This window comes from Drosophila persimilis, unplaced genomic scaffold, assembly GCF_003286085.1.
Source record: "Drosophila persimilis strain 14011-0111.01,24,50 unplaced genomic scaffold, DperRS2 tig00000000-arrow-pilon, whole genome shotgun sequence".
Taxonomy (NCBI): Eukaryota; Metazoa; Arthropoda; class Insecta; order Diptera; family Drosophilidae; genus Drosophila; species Drosophila persimilis.
This window is the reverse complement of record NW_020825288.1, coordinates 2,560,206-2,583,130: the sequence shown is the minus strand read 5'-3', so window position 1 is coordinate 2,583,130 and position 22,925 is coordinate 2,560,206. Positions and strand designations below refer to the sequence as shown.

The window sequence follows — 22,925 nt, the reverse complement described above, 5'->3', positions numbered from 1 at the left end:
CTCGATACAAATCAACTAAGCCCAAGTCGGTCCAAACTATGCCTTTTATACCCCATGTTCAGAATCTGAACCAGCTTTCAATTAGAGGGAATTTAACGACCAGGCCCCTACTCAATCAGGCAACGAGCAGGCATCTCCGGGGAGGCATACCCTACACAGAAATTGAACGGAATCTTCATTGCGGATATACTTGGATAATACTTGTACGATAGTATTAAATAGTTTATTAGAGGATTTCTAAATGTATATATCGTATTCCTGCTTAGCTGAAGAGATTCCTTCGTCAATGAGCTGATGAGAGCTGGACTGCATTGGGCTTGGGCCGGAGTCGGACACTGGCTTAGAGGAGCTTCTGAATGGAGCGCGACATTTGGTGGTAGTTGCGCTCCTTCCATTGCACGTTGGTGAGCATCGTCTCGAGTGTCTGTTGAATGGCCTGCTCCAGGCCCTTGAGCGAGTCTCGTGACAGCAGGACAAAGTTCCTGAACTCATTGAAGTCGCTCTGGGTGAAGACCTGCTCCGAGAAGGGCGTCAACAGACGACCCATATCCTTCGTTATCGGATAGTAGCTGAAACATAAACAAGGTTTTTCAAGGCTGTGTTAGCAAATGATGCTCATCCGCATGGGCTATTCGTAAGACTTACAACTTGTAGAGGAAGTTCACATTGTCCATGAAGTATTTCTTGGCCAGCAGGAAGCCCACTTCGTTGAAGGCGATCGCCTGGAAGGCCCACATCGAGTCCTGCTTGCGTATGGCCTGGTTGGGATCGTAGGCCATTTCCAGATAGCGCTGCAGCACCCACACCTCTCGCGAGCAGCCCAGGGAGGTCAGAATGGTACGCTTCTCGGCAGCCACATTCGACTTCTTGTAGCGCGTCCAAAGGAACTCCCAGTCCGCATCCGTGCCATATTTGATGGAGGTGCAGTACACGGTGTTCCTCAGATTGAGCGGCACCGGGTTCTTCTCGTCCGGATCCGCCTCCGATCGCCAGTTGCGGTAGTATTGCAGGGCAAGGGGCACACAGTCGGCAACCTGGTACTGGCACGCCCAATTGGCGACCATGGTCTTGAGCAGTATCTGATCCTGCTGCTGTATGCCGCTGAATGTGTCGTTGAGGCCGTTCAAATGCAGGTAGATCGGTGTAACCAGCTTCTTAATGTAACGCTGCGGGAGCGGAGAGGGTTTATTTCGGTTAATGGATATTAAGTAAGCGTTATATGGTCTCCAGGAAACACATTAATACCCGGTATTCGTACATGTTACGCTTCCAAATGCAATTTACAGCTGTATTTTTCATCTAACGATCTGCCGAGTATCACATCTTTCGGATAAGCAGAATATATATGTATAACAATGCGAGTACCGGGTATTTTATAGTCGGATTACACGACTATATTCTCAGTCTTGTTTGTTCTTACGTCATGCCCAGACTTACGACAAAAAACAACTTTTCGTTTGGCCCCCAATGGCAGTGGAGTGGAGTTTTGTGGATGGAGGTTTGGTTGGTTGGTTTGTTGGTTGGGTGTGTGAGAGCAATTTTAAGATAGTTTCGTTTCGAAATACAAATGAGAATGGAGAGCCAGAGGTTAGGCCGAGTGCAGGATTCACAATAAACATACTATAGAGGGGACTCGGGAATATCTCAGTTTACCTTGAAGAACTCAAACTCTGGCGTCTGTCGCAAGATGCGGCTCACACGTTTCAGATTCTCGAAGGCCGACTTCCAGGGCAGATACTCGCGCTCCCGCTGCAGATATTCGATCAGTCGCATGGCGATCTCGTAGTCCTGTTCGCCGGTCCAGGCCAGGTACAAGGCATCGTCGATCAGCTGGGCCCGGTTGATCACATGGATCCTCTCGAAATCGCCTTCGGTGAGGGTCTCGATCAGCAGCTTCCAGTTGTGCGAATCGTAGTTCACTTTATAGAGCGTCGACAGCTGGGTGTTGAAGATCACCCACTGATCGGCACCGGGCAGATCCTGTATGGTCTTGGACAGACTCTCGCCGGTTTTGCCGCACTCCATCCAGGCCTTGGGCGCCGTGTTGTTGAAGTCCTGCTCCCCCTGGGTGGTGTAGCTGAGAGGCACCCACCAGCAGCCGCCGCGATGTTCCCGCGAGATCTGAGTGTTGAGCAGATAGCGCTCCTGGCTGAGCTTGGCACTCTTGCCGCCGTAATCCCGAGTAACATTGATCACGGGATAGCTGGAAGATCGCAGGGGTTTAAGAATTATAAATAAAAGGGTTTCGATTTCGTAGTCCTTACCCTGTTTGCAGGGTCCACGAGTCCATGATGCTCTTGATGTCGTAGCTCTTGGGCAGGGCGCGGAACTTGTGCGCCGCTTGGGTCAGCGACTCCCAAAGATTGTCCTGCTCGGCGTTCTTGTAAGAGTACATCTGCAGATACGACTGCAGACCCGCGCGGAAGGACTCCTCCCCGAGGAACATGTGCATCATGCGCAGCACCGACGACCCCTTCTGGTATGAGATCTGGTCGAAACTCTCGGCTATATCCGAGACCACTTCGATGGGTCGCGAGATCGGGTGACTGCTCTCCAGGGCATCCTTTCGGAAGATGGTCAGCAGATTAGACAGCGAGTCCTGCTCCAGGGACCGCCACTCGGGATTGATGTTCTCCACACCCAGACTGGCAATGTACGTGGCAAAGCCCTCGTTCAGCCAGAGATCCGTCCACCACTTCATCGTCACCAGATTGCCGAACCACTGATGGGCCAGCTCATGGGCCACCACATTGGCCAGCCGCTGCTTGTCCGCCAGCGAGGTGTGCTCCGGAGAGAACAGCAACGCGATCTCCCTGTAGGTGACCAGGCCCCAGTTCTCCATGGCCCCGGCATTGAAGTCGGGAATGGCAATCTGATCGATCTTGGGCAGAGGGAACTTGATCCCAAAGAACTGCTCATAGTACTGCAGGACCTTCGGACCGAACTCTGCCGCATAGTTGCACTGATCGATGGCGTTCGGACGGGCCCAGGTGCGGAAGAGCGGGCTGTTCGGGAGCGTGGAGGGCTTGTTCGCAAAGTCATTGACGGAGTAGGCCACCAGATAGGTGGACATGGGCACCGACTCATCGAACTCGACCCAAATGTAGTCGGCCAGCGATTCGCTGTAAGGCAGATAAATGCATTTGGTACTTTGCAGGGAGTCTTGTGACGATCGAGACTCACTGAGGCTTGGTTTCCTTCGCCGGCATGTTGCTGAGACCCGTGTACTGCTTGTGGAATCCCAGGGTAACCACAAACGGAGCCTTGTAGCCGGGCTCGTCGAAGCAGGGGAAGGCCGCTCGAGCCGAGGCCGGTTCGAATTGGGTAATCGAGAGCCATCTGAAAATAAGAGTCCATCAGTTACCCATGTTTACACCGGTATCCCTGCTCCTACCTTGTCTTGTTGGTGTCGGTATCCTTGTAGGAGCTGCGGTAGTAGCCCTCCAGCTGTTTGTTCAGTTCGGCGGCAAAGGGCAACGAGAGCTCGTAGACATTGCCGGCCAGCAGCTCCTGGCAAGTGTTCAGGACATAGAAGTCATGATCCTGGTTCACCTCCGTCGAGGACACACAATTGTCCTTCTTCTCCTCGCCGCTGATCTGTCGGAGCGTGATCTGGCTTTCGTCTATGGTGAGGTTCTTGGAGTGAAGCGTTATGTTCTTGGTGTTCTGCAGAGCCTCCACCAGAATCCTGACGGTGCCAGCGAAACGCAGCTCCTCCGGATTGTCCAGATGGGTCAGGATCTTCAGATGGTACTTCTGGGGCCGCACTGCCGTCGGCAGGCGATAAAAGCTATAGCTGGAGCTGGTGCTGGCCGCGGCCAGGCCCAGTCCAAGGGCCACCATAAACAGCAAAATCCACTTCATGGCCGACTCTATGGAGGAGAGGAGACGGAGCAGAAGAGAACTCGTCAGCGGGGGGCTTCTGTGCAAGTACTCGCAAATCAATTAACTAAATCACTTTGGAAATTCATTAAATAAATCAAACCGAACGGAACGGAGCGGAGCGGAGCGGAGCGGAGCGGAGAGTAATCACTTGTTACTGTTTTCTGTTTTCTTACTCGTAATTTACTGTGTTTGCTTATTGCTTTATTTCAATTTAATGCAAATCGCATTTTGTTTAATTTGTTTTCTTTTACGATTATATTTTCGTTGCGTTGCGTTGTGGGGCGGCGCGGTGCCGTGCGGGGGGGCTCGGCTCATTATGCCGGACACGTATTAAGGTCTGGGCCAATGAAACTCGATTGGCGACTCTCCTCCTCCATATACTAGCACAATCCGCATTATGCTCTGTGGAGTCTACTGTTCGGTTGGGTATACGGGTACTTAAACACGTACATATGTATGCCCTTGCCAGCGGTAGGTACTACTTATCTTTATGGCCAGATGTTCGATCAATTGATGCATAGCCTGTAGTGCTGCTAATATTTCGGATTATATGTATTCGCTGTTTCTTTCGATAAAAACTCTATAGTATAACTTCTGGAAGTGTTTTTGTTGAATATGTAAACGCACTGTCTTCTCTATTTGCCTTTGTGCATATGATATTATGCAAGGTGGTACGCTTACTCTCTATCGGGTCCTACTGAGCACTACTGAAAGCGCTTTAATGTGTGATGAGAGAGAGAGAATGAAGTTTGCTGTTGCAATGATCGAAGTAAGACCCGAAAAGAGAGCGAGTTGTGGGAGCGGACCACCTTGTATCATTTCATCAAGATCCCGCCTTAGAACATGTGTATATATATCAGTCGCTATGAAGCTGAGTTCCCTCGTCTCCTGTTTGATTTGTATACCGTCTGCCTGTCTGCCTGTGACGGACACCAACTCTAATTGTTTCTGTAAGCTCAGTCACTAATAAATATCACAACGAATAGTTTTACAAACTGTACGTTTGTAAAACTGAAAATTGGATAATTATATGTGGAAAATCCATAAATGTCCATCAAAATAATTGATTATAACGGGAAAGATTTAGGTGTTTTAAAAACAACTAAAGCTTACAACACCTTCTTGTGACACTTGAAGGTTTCTTTACTAATTCATTATAATATCATTCTTTGATACAGATAGGCACGGAAAACCATTAGACTAATGCTATTTTCCCTAATAATATAATCAAACAAATAATATATTGTACAAATCTGAAGAAAGACCCATGAAAGTAGTATATATAGAAGATATTGTTTATTTTCTTGATTTGGGTGTGTCTTTAAATGAACTTTGTATTACATTTTTTTTCGTTTCTGTCTTCCCCTCTGTACCTCTCCAGATCAAGGCTCTTTCTCAGCAGAACCCACCCAACGAAGAGGAAGAGAAGAAGGAGATGCATATATTTTCTAGACTGGATTAACCAGATTGCAACTCCCTCACCCCCCGATTCGGTTTATTCCACTCTTCTCCCTGTCGCTCTTAATTATGCAAAAGTTGTTTTTGTTTTTTTTTTGGCTTCTGCTTTCCAAGTTCTTCGAGTGCATACATATGTATATATTTATGTAAATGCGGGTGCGGTCAATGAACCCGAATGATTAGCATATAAACATCATATGGAAACCGATGCCAAATGGGGGGGGCCAAGCCTTTGGAAGATTTTGTGGGATAAGCTGGGATCAGAACATGCCGCAGGTAATCTTTAAAAATGTACTTTTGATCCATTCAAAATGTTTTTCCAAATCAATTTGAAATGAGAATTGTATTTAAAGGCCTTACAAATATTCCTTAATCCAAATCATTAACTTAATGCCTACCGAATCCTACCTAAATATTCATTGGCCACCACCAATTATCTTTGAGTACCTGTACAAAAGGTTTTGAAACAGAACCAATCGGTTAGACTATCTAGAACCAATTGGTTAAGTTGTGGCTAAATGATTTTCACACTTCATGAAGCCTCCTGATAACGCATATGGTTTGATGAACGGTTGCAGAGAGCAGTAAATGTCAAACACGTGCTGCCGCGATGTCGTGTCGATGGTCGATGGCATTGACATATCAATTGAACCCATCGCCGGGCCATTAAGGGCGTACTTCCCCATATACCCGGACTCGGACAGTACGCTCTCTCCACAGATTTCTCGCCAATTAATTGGCACCGCTTTAAGAATAATATATGTACATAGATTGTGCTCTACGAGTATCATGTTTATGGCTGGGCGTTCTGCAGTTGCTGTAGATATACTATTTTCAGAATTCCCTGGTCTGGGATACCGGTGCCGGTCATATCTGCTCATTGTTTACTGGTTTACGGGTGGCTATATCGAATTATCCGGCAAGTGTTAATCAATTTCTGGCACAACGAGTGGCGCACTTTTCGCGATAAAATTCAAATGCTTGTCAGCACTTGACACAACGGCAGACACACAAAATAAAACTTGTTCTGGCTATTTCTGTTCTTGAATGCGGTCTCTTAACACACTTTTGTATCACTTTGGTTTTTTAAGCCCCGAAACTATTGGTGTTTTTGTTGTTGTTGTCCGCGGTACGTGTTTCATGAGTTGTTCTTGAATTTGGGGGGCTATTTTTTGTTGTTGTGGCTGCACTTGACTGAAGGGCCGGCCAGGCCAGTGCTTGACACACAAAAGCTGTTGAGATGTAGACGCACCAAACCGTTAACAGAGGTGCCACAAAAGCAGCCACAGAGCTGGATGCCACAGAGGGTACGGACAGTGACAGCGAGCAGCAGGAATTACGGGGCGAATGCGACCTGTTCGACGGTCGGCGGTTGACGCGAATCTAAAGTTTTCTGAGCGCAGCGCTTTTGTCTTATAGCCAGGCAACGGGCTACGCACACAGTTACAGCTCCAGCACACACACACACGCACAGTTGCAGAACGAGACACAGATACAGAACGAGAAACACAAATACATTTACAGAGAAAATTTAAAGAGAGAGAAAGAGAGAGACTTGAAACGTCGACGGCTTAGAGGTTGCGCCGTGGAAGCTTTTCGAGAATCTTTATCATAGAGAAACCACACGCATCCATCCCTCCATCCATCCATCCATATATACGGGATGCGTTAGTATATGTTTCCGCACAGAGAGTCGCAGCGGGACGCTTGCAATAAAATAATGGCAGGGCTTACCCGGCGTATGCGCAATTTTGAATCTCTATGCAAACGCGCACACACAAAAAAAAACATAGAGACAGAAACAGAGACAGAGACGTGGTTTTGACCTTAATTGCGCTGATTAACCCATTTCTTTCTATTTGGTATTCCAGCAGCACCTCAGCCGCCACTCGACCCTAGAGTCGAGCCCACCCCCCATGGCGGAAGCTCAGACCCCCAGATAAGCGGACACCGCACACAAACAAAAAAGGAAAAGTGGCAAAACAAGTGATGGGGAACCCCCAACAGGGAGGGACTCGGAAGCACAGATACAGGACACTTCATAGAAAGGCGACTAATTGGCATAAGCCCACATTCATATCCCACAATTTCGAGGGAATCAAATTAATAGTACACTCGTGCGAGCCACTTGTACACCGACTCGAGTGTCGGGAAGGAAATCAAATGCTAATCTGCTTATGTGCACTTGATAGGGAGAGTGTGGAAAGGGTCGTCGGTGCTTTGAACACCCTAACAGTTTCCATTTCAGTGTTTAGTGCAAGGCTAGAAAAGTGGAATTTTCAGTGTGATAAAATGTTGAAGATCTTTGTAGTTTCAAGCTCCTAATAATGGTTAATACTTGCTATAGGAAAATCGTTCCATTGACTTACACGTAATATATAGTATATATTCGTAAACATCCATCTGATAAGTGCATCTTCTGATACTGAAGAGAGGGTACACCTGAGTCACAACCTGGGGGGTGCTCGCTGTACGACCAATGCCCACTGAAAGGGTATAATGAGGATAACCGCCTACACCAATTGCACCAGTCAAAAGGTAAAAAGCGTCATAAGATCAATGCTGCAATGTGGCGAATGATTGAGGTAAAATACGAGGCTGCTCCAGAGCTCACTACAGTTTCGTCAGGACACTCGAAGGTTGCACAATGGCCGCTCGCAGCGGAATACCGTTTCCCAAATATCTCACTGTATCCCGATTGAACTCCAGGATAGGACTGCAACATGTGATGGTAGAACACATTTGTAATGCTCTTGAAAATATCTGCTGCGGCCCCGTTGATTTCTGCCAGAAGCTGAGCAACGGCACGGTGCTTGTGAAGACTTGGGCCGCCAACCTGAGCGCCGCAAAACTCCCGCAGGTGTGCTTCCTGCCCAACAACATCGATGTGGAGGTGAAGGAGCATCGCAGCCTCAACCACGGCCGGGCGGTGATGCACTCGTACGACCTGGCGAAACACTCCGAGGCGGAGATACTCCAGCAGCTGCAGGAGCACAATGTGATCAGCGTCAGGAAGATCACTCGCTGGAGGCAGCAGCCCAGCAAAAAGCACGAGACGGGTTTGATAATACTGCACTTTGATACCTATCCTCCGCCCAGTATTCAACTGAATGGCAAAATCATTCGACTCCATCCTTATGTGCCCACTCCAACGCGCTGTAGGAATTGCTTGCTCTTCGGGCACCCAACCAGGGACTGTCAAAGTCTTTCGGCCTGCTTGAATTGCGGCTATGCGCAGCACCTGAACATCGGCGAGAAGTGCAGTCGGAATCAGGCCTGCGTCAATTGTCGCACGCGGAAGGTGCCCCACTCCAGACATCACACACTCGACAGGACGTGCCCCACCTTCATCTGGGAGGATCAGATCAAAGCCATCTGCATCATATCGAGGGTGTCGCGACGAAGGGCCATTTCGATCTATAATAGTCAGTTGCCCAGAGACATGAGCCATTTTTCCGAGGCGGCCAGGCTTTCATACCTGAAAGCACCTCATAGAGTGACAATGTTTCACTAGATCTTAAGATTATAAATGTTTACGAAAAATATATCAATTTGTGGTAAGACATATGGAAAACCCAGTTCCGAAGTTAGGAGTAGCGGAACTCGATTTTGGATGCTGCTGGTCCGTGGTCGGACGCAGTGTAAACACTGCGGTGAATGGAGATCCTTGATCCGTATTCCGCGACCACAAAATCCATGTTAGGGAATCCCACAGTTTCAGTGTTGATTTTCGCCCAAAGTTCCGAGACAACTTCCTGAAAACCCTGGAGGAAGCAACAACAACAAAGTCCTGGCAACGAACATTTGAACATTTGATGTTTACGCCCAGAAGTATGCTACGAATCTCAAACGGTTGTCTACTTCTTTTATACTGCTTCGCCCTCTGGTGTTCATTTGTCCAAACTTATATAGGTGTCGGTACTGTGCCAGTACTAATTTGCGCGCCAAATTCAAAATGAGAAATTACCATCAAAACCGACGACTCTCTTATTCCCGCCCTTTAGGTGCTTTTGGCGCCAGAAAAATACAAAAAAAATTAAATACCAGTCAGTGATTTTCAGTTCAGTTTTCGTGTTTTGCAAGTATATTTAAAATTAAACAAATAATAAGCGTAAATTGTACCTAGCCAAAGTTTTCAACTTTAACTCTTAAATAATCATACTTAAACATTTAAAAATGGATGTCTATGTACTTGATGAACGTGTGTGTGGATGTGTGTTTGTTTTTAGCCATTTTGTTTTCTGCTTATCATCTAAAAAATGATGAAGGGGTCTGAGGGGAGGACATGTACAATTTAAAATATTCTGTTTCGGCCTCTTAAATTTTAGTGACAGTTTCTCGCTTTCGTCTTTTCGTTAGCTTATAATGCACATTTTTTTTGTTTCTTTCAGCTTTTGCTTCTTTCTTGGCGTTTGGCGCTCTTTACGTTAAAATTTGAACTAAAGGACTACAAATAATTGAACTACAGCCGAATTCATAAAAAACAATAGACAACTAAATAAAAATGAGGGGTGACATCGAAAGTTGTGTGGGGTAGTGACGTGGTGTGTGTGTGTGTGTGTGTGACAGAGGGGGGAGTTCTGGTTAAACTTAAGCCATAGATTAACAAATGAAAATCAACAAAAATCAACTTAAAATGCTGCGTGTGAAATAAATACCCCCGATGACCGACCCGACCATCTCTATTATATATAATACCCAGATAACACCCAATTGATAACGACTCAAAGCCATACTCCGGAGACTCCCCTTACAGCATAAGACGGGAGCGGGACTTCTTGAGACGCCCAGTGGCACCGCCCAGGCCATCGCCGTTCCAGGACTTTGACTTGGCCCTGAAGTGGCGGTAGGCCTCGTTGTAGGCGGGGTCCAGCATGGGGCGGTAGGTGTGCGGCTCGCAGTGCTCAATGTGCGTCTCGAAGAACTCCTTGTAGCCGTTGTGCAGAAGGTAGATCTCGGGATAGTGGAGAGCCGGGTAGGCATTGGTATTGCGCTCCCGATCGAGATTGCGGAGGAAGCGCGACATCTTGGGGCCCCGCTCCGAGGAGAACTCGCAGTGGAAGATGATGATGTGGCGCTTGGGGCCGGCCTCGGAGGCCTGCTGCTGCTGCAGCTCAGTCTGTGCGACGGAGAGGAACTCCTCGAGGATCTGCTCGGTGGTGTACAGGTTCTTGGCCCCCTCGATGTGGCCGCCCTCGAACTCGTACGGGTAGCGGCAGTCGATGATACGGTAGCTGGCCACATCCCCCGCGAACTCGCCGCGCAGCAGGCGGGCTACCGTGTTGCTGGAGATGGACTTGAGATCGCGGTGGCGTCCCTCCATCAGTGGCAGGGCGTACGTCTTGCTGAAGTCCCCGATGAGCTCCGGTTCGTTGCGGTTCTCGGAACGGGCCATCGCGGACATGATCTCGGCGTCGTTCAGCGACATGCACTTGCGCAGCGGTGGGGGATGGGAGGTCACCGTCGTGGTGGTGCTACTGTGGCTGTGTGGGACAGTGGCGGTGGGTGTGGGGCAGTTCTCCTTCTCGGCACAGCGGTGGCGCTTGCTTTGGATGGGCGAGCAACTGGCCGATGCAGGGGGTTCGGGACGCTTGAAGCAGTCCCGGGCAGTCTCTTTCAGAATTTCGGGCGTCTTTGGTTGTGGTTGGAGCTGCTGCAGCTGATTGCTATTCGTCTCCGTCATGCTGAGGCAGCGTCGGACCGAGGGGCGACGCATCGTCAGGGCTGGCGATCTGATGGGGCGGGCCGGGGAGGCCACCTTGATCTGGCCGCTGATCAGCGAATTGAGGCCGCTGGGGAAGCCCAGGGAGCTGGGCTGCTGTCCCGCCAGTGACTCCATCTCGAACAGCTCCATGTACTCATCATCCATATTGGACTCCATCGAGCAGGTGGACGAGAGGCTGTTGAAGACGCGGAAGCTGCGGGCTGGCGTCGCGGCTGTGCTGCTCTCTTCCGTTGTCGCTGGCAGCGTTTTCTGCTGGCGCACAATCTGGAAGTGCTGGGGCGATCCCTCTGGCGAGAGCAGCCCCATCAGCTCCGGACTTGCCACGCGCTGTTGGGGCAGGACATCATCGTCGTAGAAGGACAGCTCCTCCGCGTCCATGGCCATCATTTCGCTGCAGGCCAGGGAGCGGCGGGCGCGACGGCTGTTGTGTTTGTTGCTCGAATTGCTATAAAGAGAGCGCAAGAAAGAGAACGGGAATTAGTCAGCTGCATTTAGAGAGACAGACAGAGAGAGAGAGCGGTTGAGGGGTCTTCTGTTTCTTCCCTAAATTCTGGAACGGGTCATTAAACTGCAGCTAAAAATACCAGCAGCAGGAGGAGCGCAGGCGGGCGGCGACGGTGGTGGTGGTGGTGGTGTGTAAACACAACAAAAACGCTCGCAGGGGTTGCGCTCCTCCCCCTCCCCTCTCACTCTCGTAAGTTGGAATTCGAAATTAGAAATTTAGTCGCGCTCTTTGCCTCCTTTCGCTTCTGTTTCTTCTTCTACTTTTGCGGAACTCTGAGCGGAATCCCCTTTGGCACGCACACACACACATGTGAACGTTTACCGTTCTGCTCGAGCTGTTTTCGTTTTCACTGCAATTGCTGCCCCACTCTCCTATTCCCATGCACATTCTGCACTCTGCTGCCCCTGGACTTTGGGTCACGCAACGAGGGGAATTCAAAAAAACAGCACAAAGAACCGCAACAACACAAAAAAAGTGACTGACTGACGACTGACTCTCTTGTTGTTGTTTCTCTTCCGCTTTTGGAGCATGGGGCTCCTCCGCACGCCTCGCGGAAGCCGGTTTAATGAATGAAAAGAAGCAACAATAAAATCAAGAACAACAACAGCACAGCTGGGCCGAAAAAAGTAAACGGTGTGGAGCGTGCAAAAAATAAGCAGCAGAGAGAAGAGCAATAAAACTCTTACTTTTGTTCAACTGTAAAGCGGCGCCGCAGTCGGCGTTGTCAAGCGATTTTCTTGTCTTCCTCCCACTTTACACCGTTCTTTCTGTTCCAAGACCTTTTTGTGCTTTTTGCTGTTCTTGAACTTGCATTTTCTATCCTTTCGTTCTTGCTATTCTTTTCACTTTTATGTCCGATCAAAGTTGGTGGGTGGATTTTTTTTGGGTATTCCTAGTCCATGGATATTGGATAGTTACCTGATATTGCAATCCAGGCTGCTGATGCTGCAGTTGTTGCTGCTGCTTTCCTCCTCAATCGTTTCCCAGAGCATTTTGTTGATGAATTTTGTTGGATTTTCGAATTGATGTTTAAATTCCCCTTAAACGGGTCTTCCTCTTCCAAAAATTGCTAAAACACAATTTTCTTTCGATTTGTCACTTCTCACTCTTCATTTACAGTTTGTTCTACTGCTTTCGGCTTTTGCACTTTGTAGTCCTTTAGTTTAGTTATAGTTTATAGTTTACAGCTAATATTGCATTTTATTAATACTTTTTTGGGATTGTTTAATGTGTCCGTTTCAGCATGTTAACTGTTTTTTAAATTTTTTGTTGTTGTTGGGTGTGTGGGTTAATGTTTATCCAATAGTTTCTCCACACAGGGAGCTCGAGATGTGATCACGGCGGCGGTTGAGAGAAAAATTGTGTTTATTTTCTCGGCGCAGCTGGTTTTTATAAAGACCGGTGCAACCCCCACTCTCGATCGGAGCAAACAGGGTAGAATGAGAGAATGAGAATGCACAGCTGAGCGGTGCTCTGGTGTGCGTGTGCGTGAGAGAGGACTATTATTTTGTTGTTGCCTCCTTATCGTTGAGAGAGAAGGAGACGAGGACGGAGAACACTCTTGCCTCTTCTCTCCCGGCGCTCTCTGAGAGAGTAAGCGGTGTAGGGTATAACGGTGCGGCGGTCAGAGCAGGATCGGGAGCTATGTGCAACAATACATATGTATGTACATGGATATATAGTGGACAATTTTCCATTTCCCAACCGAAGAGCGTAGAAACGGAGTGCAAAGGGGAAATAATGGACAAATCTGTGCAGTTGGAGCGCTCCCAGTGCAACAGGTAGCTTGCACTCACTCACGTTCTTTCCCCTACATTCTCCGCGAGACCACGACGAAACGAAACCGTTGGAAAAGGAGAACCAGCAAGAAGGAGAGAAGGCGCCAATGGTCGCCAGCACTATGGAGGGCACAGATTTTGGCGCGCTAGCTTTTATACCGGACGCGAAGACCGACCCCATCGGCAACCGAATGGGGTCCGATTGGGGCCCGAGTGGAGCCGAATGCGAAACACATGTGATTTGCGCCGCAGCGGCACAGTAGTTTGTGGACTTCAGAGGCAGGGAGGGGAGGAGGCCGCAGCGGCAGAGAGCAAACGAAGGAGGCAGAGTAAAAGAATTGAGTAAATCTTTAAGCAGAATTCAAGACTTCGGCTGCGGCAGCGACAGCGGCATCGATTGTGTCGTTTGCAGGTAATAATGTGAGATCCACGCATTCCTTCCCCCCTCCCCAACTCCTGGTGGCCTCTTCAAGCCATCAGCAGGTAGTGGGATCATATGATCATCCCCATGCCATGACCGCCGCAGTGGGGCGGTGGGGAGGCGTGTCTCTTTTGTGTTTTTGCAGACGTAGACGCCAATGTCGTCGTTAAATGAGCAGCAAAGCGCTCGCTCCCATCCTTATGTGGAGTGAGCAGAAGTGTGTGTGTGTGTGTGTGTGTATGAGAGTGGTTGCGGCAAAGTTAAAGCAAAATCGAGTTACATATGCGCTCAGGGCCCTGCGGGAGTCATCTCTCGCAGATCGTTATGGAGAGGGGTATGGTGGGGATGGGGAGTGGACTGGGACACCCATGGATACCCCAGTGCAAGTGTGTGCTTGTGATCTCCCCTCCAGCTGTAAAGCCCCCCTCTTGGACGGATGGCAGGCAAATATGAATGCAGAAACAAAGGACAGCAAAGAGCCGAGCAAAGCGAACAATCTGATATCATTCACAGTGCCCAGGGCATTCAGTCATATGTTCGCGTGAATGATTTCCGGCAGGCTCGTCAGCCGAAACCAACCAAATGAGCTACGGTTTCATTCTTATGAATTCCTCTTCTCGAGCGAGCTTTTGTTGCTTTGCTGCTGCAGGAAGAGGATCATCTTTATGGAAAACAACCGAGAAGAGAAAAAAGGACGCAGAAATCATAAAGTGGTTTTGAACAAGTTAAAAAAGCGCATTTGTTGTGTGAGCGAAAGACCGCATGAGTGTGAGAGAGGGAAGGGAAGCTCAAAACTCATTCATAGTGCGGGACAGTGGGCTGAAACACATTAGAATGGACTCAAAAGAGATTGCGGTACTTGCTGGAGTGCATATTAAATTTTCTCTTCAACAGCTTCCACAGCAGATGCTCTTTCTCTCACTCTGCTTGTGTGGCCTGCCTGCCGGATAGCTTTGGCCGTAGTTCAAATAGTTCAGTGACCACAGTGCACATATGTATGCAAAAAAAGCACACTCATATACAAACACATATGTACATATATATGTATGTGCTGCTGGAGAATTTGATTGCGGGCAAAGAATGAGAATGAGAATAGGCTGCACACACAGAAAAACAGCAAAAATTGCAGCAACAATGTGAATGGAGCCGCACAACAATAGCAGCGGGAGCAGCAGCAGAAAACAGCAAAAAAGCGGAAAAAAGTGAAGAACTAAATTGTAAATCGAAATTCCAAGAAGTGAGCTTTGAGATTCGGTTCTTTTTTTTAAGCGCCTGACGTCGGACGACATACGGTCGTGCCTGTGTGTGCGTACGAGTGTATCTGCAAACACATAAAAGCCCATGAGTGTATAACAAGCGTTTGAGATACACTCGCGCGCGCGCGCGCAAATGCTTAAAATCTGGGTGGAGGGGCTGGCTGGGCGGGCGGTCCCAGTGTACGTGCATGTGTGTGGCAGGCGGTAAAAGGGGCAAAGGAAGCTGAAGAAGGCGCGCAATGCAATTAGAAGGAAGGTACAAAGCGGAGAGCCAGCAATTTTATGTCTAGGTGAGTTATGTATGCCCCACACACACAGATCCAAATGTATGCCTGAAGACAGTGAAAGCTTGCTTGCAGGGAAATCAATTACTTTAAACGCGTGGAATGTACATGGGTTCCTTTTGAACGTAACAGAATATACAAAAGTTTCCCCCCAAGGCGGCTTCCACTGTACATTCCCAGCTATTTACATATTGGCGTATGACGCGGACTCCCCCAACAATTTGCATTACAAATTTTTGTCGAAGGTGTCGACAGTCTGTCATCGAAGAATTGCGTCTGTCCCTTCGCCAGCCCCTGGCCCTGATCTAAAAATACTCTCTTCAGGCCCCAACAGACAAAAGGTAGGGGAAATCAAAGAGTACATAAGGACATCCGAAAAAGGAATCGACAAAAACTAATCAGAAAAACACCCAATGCAAACGCACATAGGCAAAGAGCAGAAAAAGGAGCAGAGAAGGATCGCATGAGAAACAGTTAGACAAGGATAGCGGCAGGGAATGACCCGTCTCGCCCTCTCCTTACCCATCCCTCTATGTGCTCCTGCCTCAATACATGTGTTCAATCAGCTGATCAAGAGCCCAAGGAGCCGAAGGATATGAGCAGCAAAGAAAACGAATTAGTCCTGCTGAGAACGGCTCGTGTGTGTGTGTGTCACGAGCAGGAGGCAGGAGGCAGGAGCAGGAGAAGGTGAACGGGAACGGGAATAGAGGGAACGGGGACAACAACGTGCGCGCGCAAATTCCTTAACACGAGCTCGACTGGTCGCCTCTTCCATGTGTGTGTGTGTGTGTGTATATGTGTGAGAATGAGTGAGAATCGTTGCGGAGAATGGTTGGAGAAGAGTGGGGGAAGGGAATCCGCAGCCGCAGCGGACGCGGCGCTGAGATTTCTTGCAGTCGACGAAGTGCAGCGGAGAGCGGGCAGCGGGCAGCGCGCAGCGCGCAGCGCAGCGAAGAAGTAGGTGAAGAGCAGGGCCACAGAATGAGTGTGCAAGGAGGAATAGGAGTAGGGGCAGGAGGTTTTTGCGCCAAAATATTGTACATGTATGCAGGACTCGTTTGAGGAGTTTGGCGTTCAATATGTATTGGTGCCTCTGTCTGCGAGTCTGTTTATCTTTCAGTTCTTCGCCTTCGTCTCCTCCTGCTCCCACCACACTCTTGCTTGTGATTTCTTGCAGTCTTTGTCGCTCCTTCGATTGTTGTTGTTGTTGCTCTTCTTTCTGCTGCTGTCCGGTTGTCCTTTTGCCTTCTCTTTGGCTGCGCCGCATTTGTTGTTGCTGCTACTTTTTATACCCTTGCAGAGGGTATGATTATTTTTCATCAGATGTGTGAAGAGCAGAGATGAAGCCCTACCGATCTGAAAATTGTCTAAAACTCCCCCCAGAATCTTTGCCATTGGGTTCAGACAGTATATAGAACGGATTTCCATATCTTATAGCAGACAAAGCAACAATAGTCGGTCAATAATCGATGAAATTCAACAAGCTTCATAGCATATCTAAACTGTATCCAAATCGGATGAATACGTAATGTGTCCCGTAACAATGGTATCGGCAAGGGTATCCACACCCTCGAAGCCTTTTTTCGCGTTTCAGCCGCGTTCTGTATATCTGGTTGCCTTTTCCTTACCCGTCTTGTCTACAAACCGATTGTGAGAAATATTCTCAAGATACTTTTCGCGTTACTTGACTTTCGGCTGCGTGCGTAGGTCCCCGGTGCCTCTTTCCGTGCCCCCTCCGACTGCGGCTGGGCTGCTCTCCCGCTTTTATGGTCTTCCTCCACTAATTGATTCTCTGCATAAATTTTATTTAAAGCTTTAATAAATGTCAAAATAAGCAATTCATTTCGATGTTAGAGAACGCATTCATTCACACGCACACACTCACGCACACCAATGGGCCAACGGGACGGACGGAGGGACAGTGTCCGCCAAATGAAGCTTTCTCGCCGGCAATCAATTGCCGGGTTCAGAGTTTAAATGCGCTCCGAGCCGGAGCCGAAGAAAGCTCAAAGAGGAAATCAATTGTCCATTAACTACGGCTGGAATCGTTCTCGGATGGGGTGCGCTCTTCTCACGTCTCCTTGGGTGGGTCTTGTGCCATTATATGAGAAGAGAAGGGTCTATGGCATCAAGGAGGAAGTAAGTGCCCTGTCAAAGAAAGGATGATTGGATCAACTTAATATTTAAGGTATAAAATTATTGATAACTAATTGATTACTGCGATTTTATACTAATTGGTGATTTATTCTCATACATGTATGCAGATGTATAGCCGGAAGAGAGGCACACCTGAAACTTCAACATTCCTGCATTCCTCTTGCATTAGAACCCCCATGAACCGTCCTATGCTGGTGCCGCTGATAAGCTGGGCCCAAGCTTCTCTCCCTCTGCCCCCAGATGCTGCAGTTGTTTGTTTGTTGGCAAACCTCTCGCCCCCTCCCCATCTCTCTCTTTCTCTAGCCATTGCGTGATATGGAATATCTCGACTATAATACAGAAAGCAGTCTCAGGAAGTACTAATCAACGATGCTTTCAGTTTTCAGTGCAACACTCTCCCAGTCGCCCGCTCTTGCTCTCCTTCCTGCTCTGCTCCCTCTCTATATTTATAACGGCTGGAGCGGTACGAGTATAACAAAAGTTAGTATTGTATGGGAGAAACAGAAACAGAAACAACAAAAATAGCGGGGGGAAAAGGGAATAGGAGGGGGACTCTGTATGTGGATGGCGATGTCGTCGCTGTACCCGTCGTCTAATGAGCGAACAATGTTCTTGACACGCTTAGATATGAATTTTTATTTTTATTTGCATACCCTAGCAGGAACAGAGGGTGTAACAGTTCTGTCCCTTCGGGAGTACGCGCATTTCCGAGACTATATTGTTGGATTCTTGAGTGTCGGAAAAACTTGTATGATTGATTTGAACTTAAAAAAGTTCTTTAATATTCAACAAAATTGTGCTGAAATTCTGAATACTAAAGATCAAACATCAGAGTATTTTTTAGTAAGAGAAATGTTTGTTTTTACATATCCCAGACATTTTTATTGATTATAAATCTCCACGATCCTGATAATTTGTTATTCAGTTCTTTGACCGATATATAGATAGGGTATCTACGCTTCAGATTCCTCCGCCAGAACTTCCTCTTTGTTTATAGCACACAATTTTATGACTTGTTCGCATTTCAATTCGATTTTGATATGCTTGTCGCACATATTGGGGTTTTCAGGCCATACTCATGCAGAGACCCCATGGACCCATGGCAAAAATAAAGATTAGATTAGAAGACGGCGACTGATCATCTGCCTGCCACATTGCATCCATGCCACAATCGATGCCCGCCCCGCTGTGTGCCACTTGAGTTTCCCATGCCCAAGCCCTGGGTAGACAGACTCCACACCACTCCACACTCCAATGTGATCTTTTGCGAAATTGGGAAAAAAGAAGTAAGGTTTTTCCCATGGCACCCCCTCCCGCGCTTGGCCCGTTCGCATTGTCTGGGCCAAAATACAATTAGTTTGTGTTTTACTGGCAATTTTCTATATAATTTGAATAGTAGCCGCTCTACCGAACCATTGTCCTGGTCAAGTGGTTGGCCATTTATCAGGACATGAGCTCGCCTTGTGCTCGGCACATTGCCAAATCCGAATCCATTTTCATTTCCATCTCCCTTTCCATTCCATTCCATCCCGGCTTTGTTCGGGGATCTCTGCTCGGTTTTGTTTTCGCCAAAAAGCAATTTGGGTCACAATGTGTGTGCTCGAAACTAAAACAAGTGCCACACAACACACAATGCAACAGTTTTTGATCTTCTTTCTGTCTGTCAGAGTGTCCGCCTGTCGGACAGTGCCAAAATGTTGTTGTTCTTGTCACATGCTGCAACACGGGACTCGACTCGGCTCGACTCCGGAATGGAATGGTTCCCACACAGCAGGCTGCTGAAATTCTTTCCCATTTTTCGGTTTTTTACGAGCCCTGGGATGACTTCTCAAGTGCTTCGGCTTTTTGGCGCGCTAATCTTTGATGGTGACAGTGGTATAGGGGTCCCATAACCATGTCATAAAGTGGAGAGATAAAAGATATTACAGATATTATGATACATATATTATGCCTTAAAGGCATGATTGCTATACCTTTTGATTATAGTAGTTCAGGGACATTTGGGGGATCGCATGGGGATATAAGAGAAATGATCATCCATGAAGGATCATATTATATATTTTGAGACCAATTAACCCAACCGAATTTCGATTCAGACTTACTATAAATATTCCAAAAATGTTTTACCAATTCGAAAGTAATAATCCAAGATCCCTAAAAGATCATCTAGAATAATCCCTCGTTTGGATTTGTTATCCAATAACATTCTCATTTCATTGGGATTCAAACCCTACTCAACCCTTTTTGGATGATGGTCAATATTTATTTGTATATTAATATCAGCCACGCGACTGACCCACGTACTACCACGTACCACTGACCGATGGTCAAGCTAATTTTCTGGCCCGCACACGGCCCCTGGTCCCATGCCAATTTATAGATAGCCTTGGGAAATGTTTGAAATTAATCAAGAGAAAACAAAAAAGGAGAAAGGGTTAACCCCTGGGCGGTGGCGAATCCTGTATGCTCCATCTTCTATCCTTTCATAAACTCCCTCCCTCCCTGAACACGCAGCATGTAATTAATTGATTAACATTCTTAGGGATAGCATTGCCCTGTGCTGTGGATTGATGTGAGACGATCTTATCGCGTTACATACTCGACTCGACGCGAGGCGAGGCCTTCAACACATTTGCTCCTCACTCCACGCAACCCCTTTCTTCCGAGAGATGTCGGCGCCTGGGATCAGCGATTTGTTTGTCTTGGACCAGATCTGGGACAATAGGAATGGGATAGGCGGCAAGGCAGCAGGGCAGAGACTGAGGCAGAGGGAACACTGGACATCGTCATTCTCCAGAGATCCACTCTAATGCGCGCTGATCTTAATCTTCATCTTGCCTAATGCGCAGTTTTCGTGGTTCTCGGAATTCGGACATACATATGACGGAGAGGCTACAATACGAGTAAGTTAAGGGAAATCAGTCACAAAATCATCTAAAGATTGTCCTGGTCCAGTAATTTTTCAATGTCTCTAGGAATTACACAGCACATTAGATGCCATCGATGATGTCTTCGTGGTTGTTGCTGGCTGCCGGTTGCCGGTTGCATAATCATCATCAGAGGAGAGACGAAACCCAAAAACGGTTTTCCCACTCTCCTCCACAGTCAGAAGTTGCGGCAGCTGCCCAAAAGTTGTGTGCAGCAGCACCCCTCGCAAGGAGCAGATTTCGCACCATTCCCAGACGGTGGGACACGACAGAACGGGATGGTATAGGATAGGATGGGTCTGAGGACCTGAAGGTAAAGGACCTTGCTTGCCTTGGAAGGGGGAAAGCAAGAAGGAAGAAAGGAAGGAAGGAACCAAGTCTCAGCTTGGGACAGCCAATTGCATTGTTTTACTAACAACATCAAAGTTATGACAAGATTTTGTCTATCACATGCCCCCGACCCCGAACCAGGCAGGAGGGTTAGGAGGGATGCCAGCGATCGACGGAGTGAGAGTGTCGTGTCTGTCTATCTGGCAGGATGACTGACAGGCAGAGGCATAGGTAGAGGCAGGGGCAGGGGCAGCCTTGTATCTCGTGTCTCTCGTGGAAATGCATTACGATTCGAATTTCAAATTTAATCGCATATACAAATTTTATTTATGTGACATGGGTATGGGTGCATTTCCACGTAACCGTGAGATGAAAGTGGGAAAAGAAAACTTGAAGATCACCGAAGATCGACCCGAATACATCAGCAAATGGTCCTTGTCGATTTGCAATTGCCTTTTGCCCCATTCCTCATGCAGTTGCCGAAGGTGTGGTGGTAGTTCTGGAACGGAGAAAGTTGATCTTCTGGGAAGAAATCTAGAGCACTAAGAAATCTCATGCAATTCTGTGATCAATCCCAATGACATATGTATTCTATTGGATCTGATCTGTCAATAATCGTTTTATTCATTGATAAATTTAACTGAAAAATATCAATGTCTTTGGTATATGCATTTCTGATTTAAAACTAAAATGATTTATGGTTTAAAAGTTATTTATGTTTTCCAAACATACCACTGAATGATCGATATCATCTCAAATATCAAATTACCAGATCAAAAGTAACGTCTGCAAAAGGTAGAAACCTTAAAGGATAATCCCAGCGAGGAAATGGAATGATCCATAATTTTTCACCTAATTGAATGATCTTTGAGTAATTTATTTCTCTCCCAAAAATAGATCTACCAACGATGATCTCTTCATAAAAATCTCCCATTACCAGATGGCAACAAACATCTCCATTCCTAGACAACATTAGTATTGGATATTGAATGATCAATGGCAGATTTTCTACTTTCGATCCCCTGAGTGGGCGATGATCCTCTCTTGGAACTGAAAACCGCAGCAGAAAGTACTACCAGCAAAAATATTGAGGGCGTTACAAGTGCAATCACATGCTCATCTCCACGTGGATCCTCATTTGAGGATCGTTGTTCTGCAATCTTTTGCTGGAATATCGATAATTGCACACACATTCAACGTCCATTGTGAGGCTCTGGAACAATGGCCAAATGACGTTTATGAAAAAGATCGATCCATCAACGGATCCTAAACATATATCCTCGCCATATGTGTGCAATATTAATCTGCGAGCAAAATTTCTGTGGGGGTTCTACTTGTCTTTTTCCCTTTCTGCTTGTTGATGCTTGTCAGCACCGGACTGCCACAAATGAAGTCATTGTCAGCAGTTGTCAATGCAGCCACGCCCAACGCCCCACGCACCATGCACCAGCAACTCTATGTAGATGAAAATTCTAAAAAAAAATTTGAAAATAATTCCCAAATTATGGGTAAAAATGGTTAAAAACAATCCTCGAGCTGCCACTGAGAGTGGAAAAGGTTTTCGGCTTTTGGTCTGAAAGGAGTGTCCGCTGATCCAACCCATAATTAACTATTCAAACAATAGGCATATACAAAAGGATCTGCAATCAAATACACACACACAGACACACGGAACAGAGAACAGAGAACCCACTCGGAACTTGGTCTTTCGAGTCACGTTTGCTGACACAAATCCTTCTTAGGAAAGGCAATATTTCCTAGTCATTGCCCATGATCAACATCAAACATCATCATCATCAGCTACAGCAACAGCAACAGAAACAGAAACCTGAGTGAACCTGAGAGATGGGAAACCTTATTGACAGGCCCAATGCCCAAGGCCCAAGCCCCGTGCATACCAAAGCAGATTGCGCAGATTTCAAATATGTTAGAAACGAGAGGCATGGCACAGAACACAACAACAGAAGAAACATCGATGATTATGAGTACGTGAGTTCTGTCTACCTATTGTTCAGATCCGATCCGATGCGATCCGATCCCCGAACTCTCTGTTGCTGCAACCTGTTCTGTGCATTCGGCAGCGTAAGGTGTGCCTCGCCCTCCCTCTCCCCTGGATCACACCTATTTCTACATTTCTACATATAGTATTGTATGTGGTACCCCGTTCTCTGGCTCTGGTGTCCGTTCCCAGCGTGTGTG

The 22,925-nt window shown here is 47.3% G+C and overlaps 3 protein-coding genes across 3 annotated transcripts; 1 reads left to right on the top strand and 2 right to left on the bottom strand.

Annotated features, from left to right (window-relative positions):
• Positions 1–178: 178 nt before the first annotated feature.
• Positions 179–6,705, bottom strand: LOC6595234 (aminopeptidase N). The gene is made up of 7 exons (XM_002020220.2): positions 6,596–6,705; positions 3,395–3,872; positions 3,184–3,339; positions 2,265–3,122; positions 1,654–2,203; positions 646–1,166; positions 179–569 (listed from the first exon to the last, which is right to left on the bottom strand). Exons 2-7 carry the CDS (start codon positions 3,862–3,864, stop codon positions 341–343), a joined length of 2,784 nt encoding a protein of 927 aa, XP_002020256.2. The 5' UTR covers positions 3,865–3,872; positions 6,596–6,705; the 3' UTR covers positions 179–340.
• Positions 6,706–7,990: 1,285 nt separating this feature from the next.
• On the top strand, positions 7,991–8,857 carry LOC6595235. The gene has a single exon (XM_002020221.1). It carries the CDS (start codon positions 7,991–7,993, stop codon positions 8,855–8,857), a length of 867 nt encoding a protein of 288 aa, XP_002020257.1.
• Positions 8,858–9,397: 540 nt separating this feature from the next.
• Positions 9,398–13,415, bottom strand: LOC6595236 (M-phase inducer phosphatase). The gene is made up of 2 exons (XM_026993919.1): positions 12,492–13,415; positions 9,398–11,513 (listed from the first exon to the last, which is right to left on the bottom strand). The coding sequence occupies exons 1-2, from the start codon at positions 12,563–12,565 to the stop codon at positions 10,094–10,096; spliced, it is 1,494 nt and encodes a 497-aa protein (XP_026849720.1). The 5' UTR covers positions 12,566–13,415; the 3' UTR covers positions 9,398–10,093.
• Positions 13,416–22,925: the final 9,510 nt, after the last annotated feature.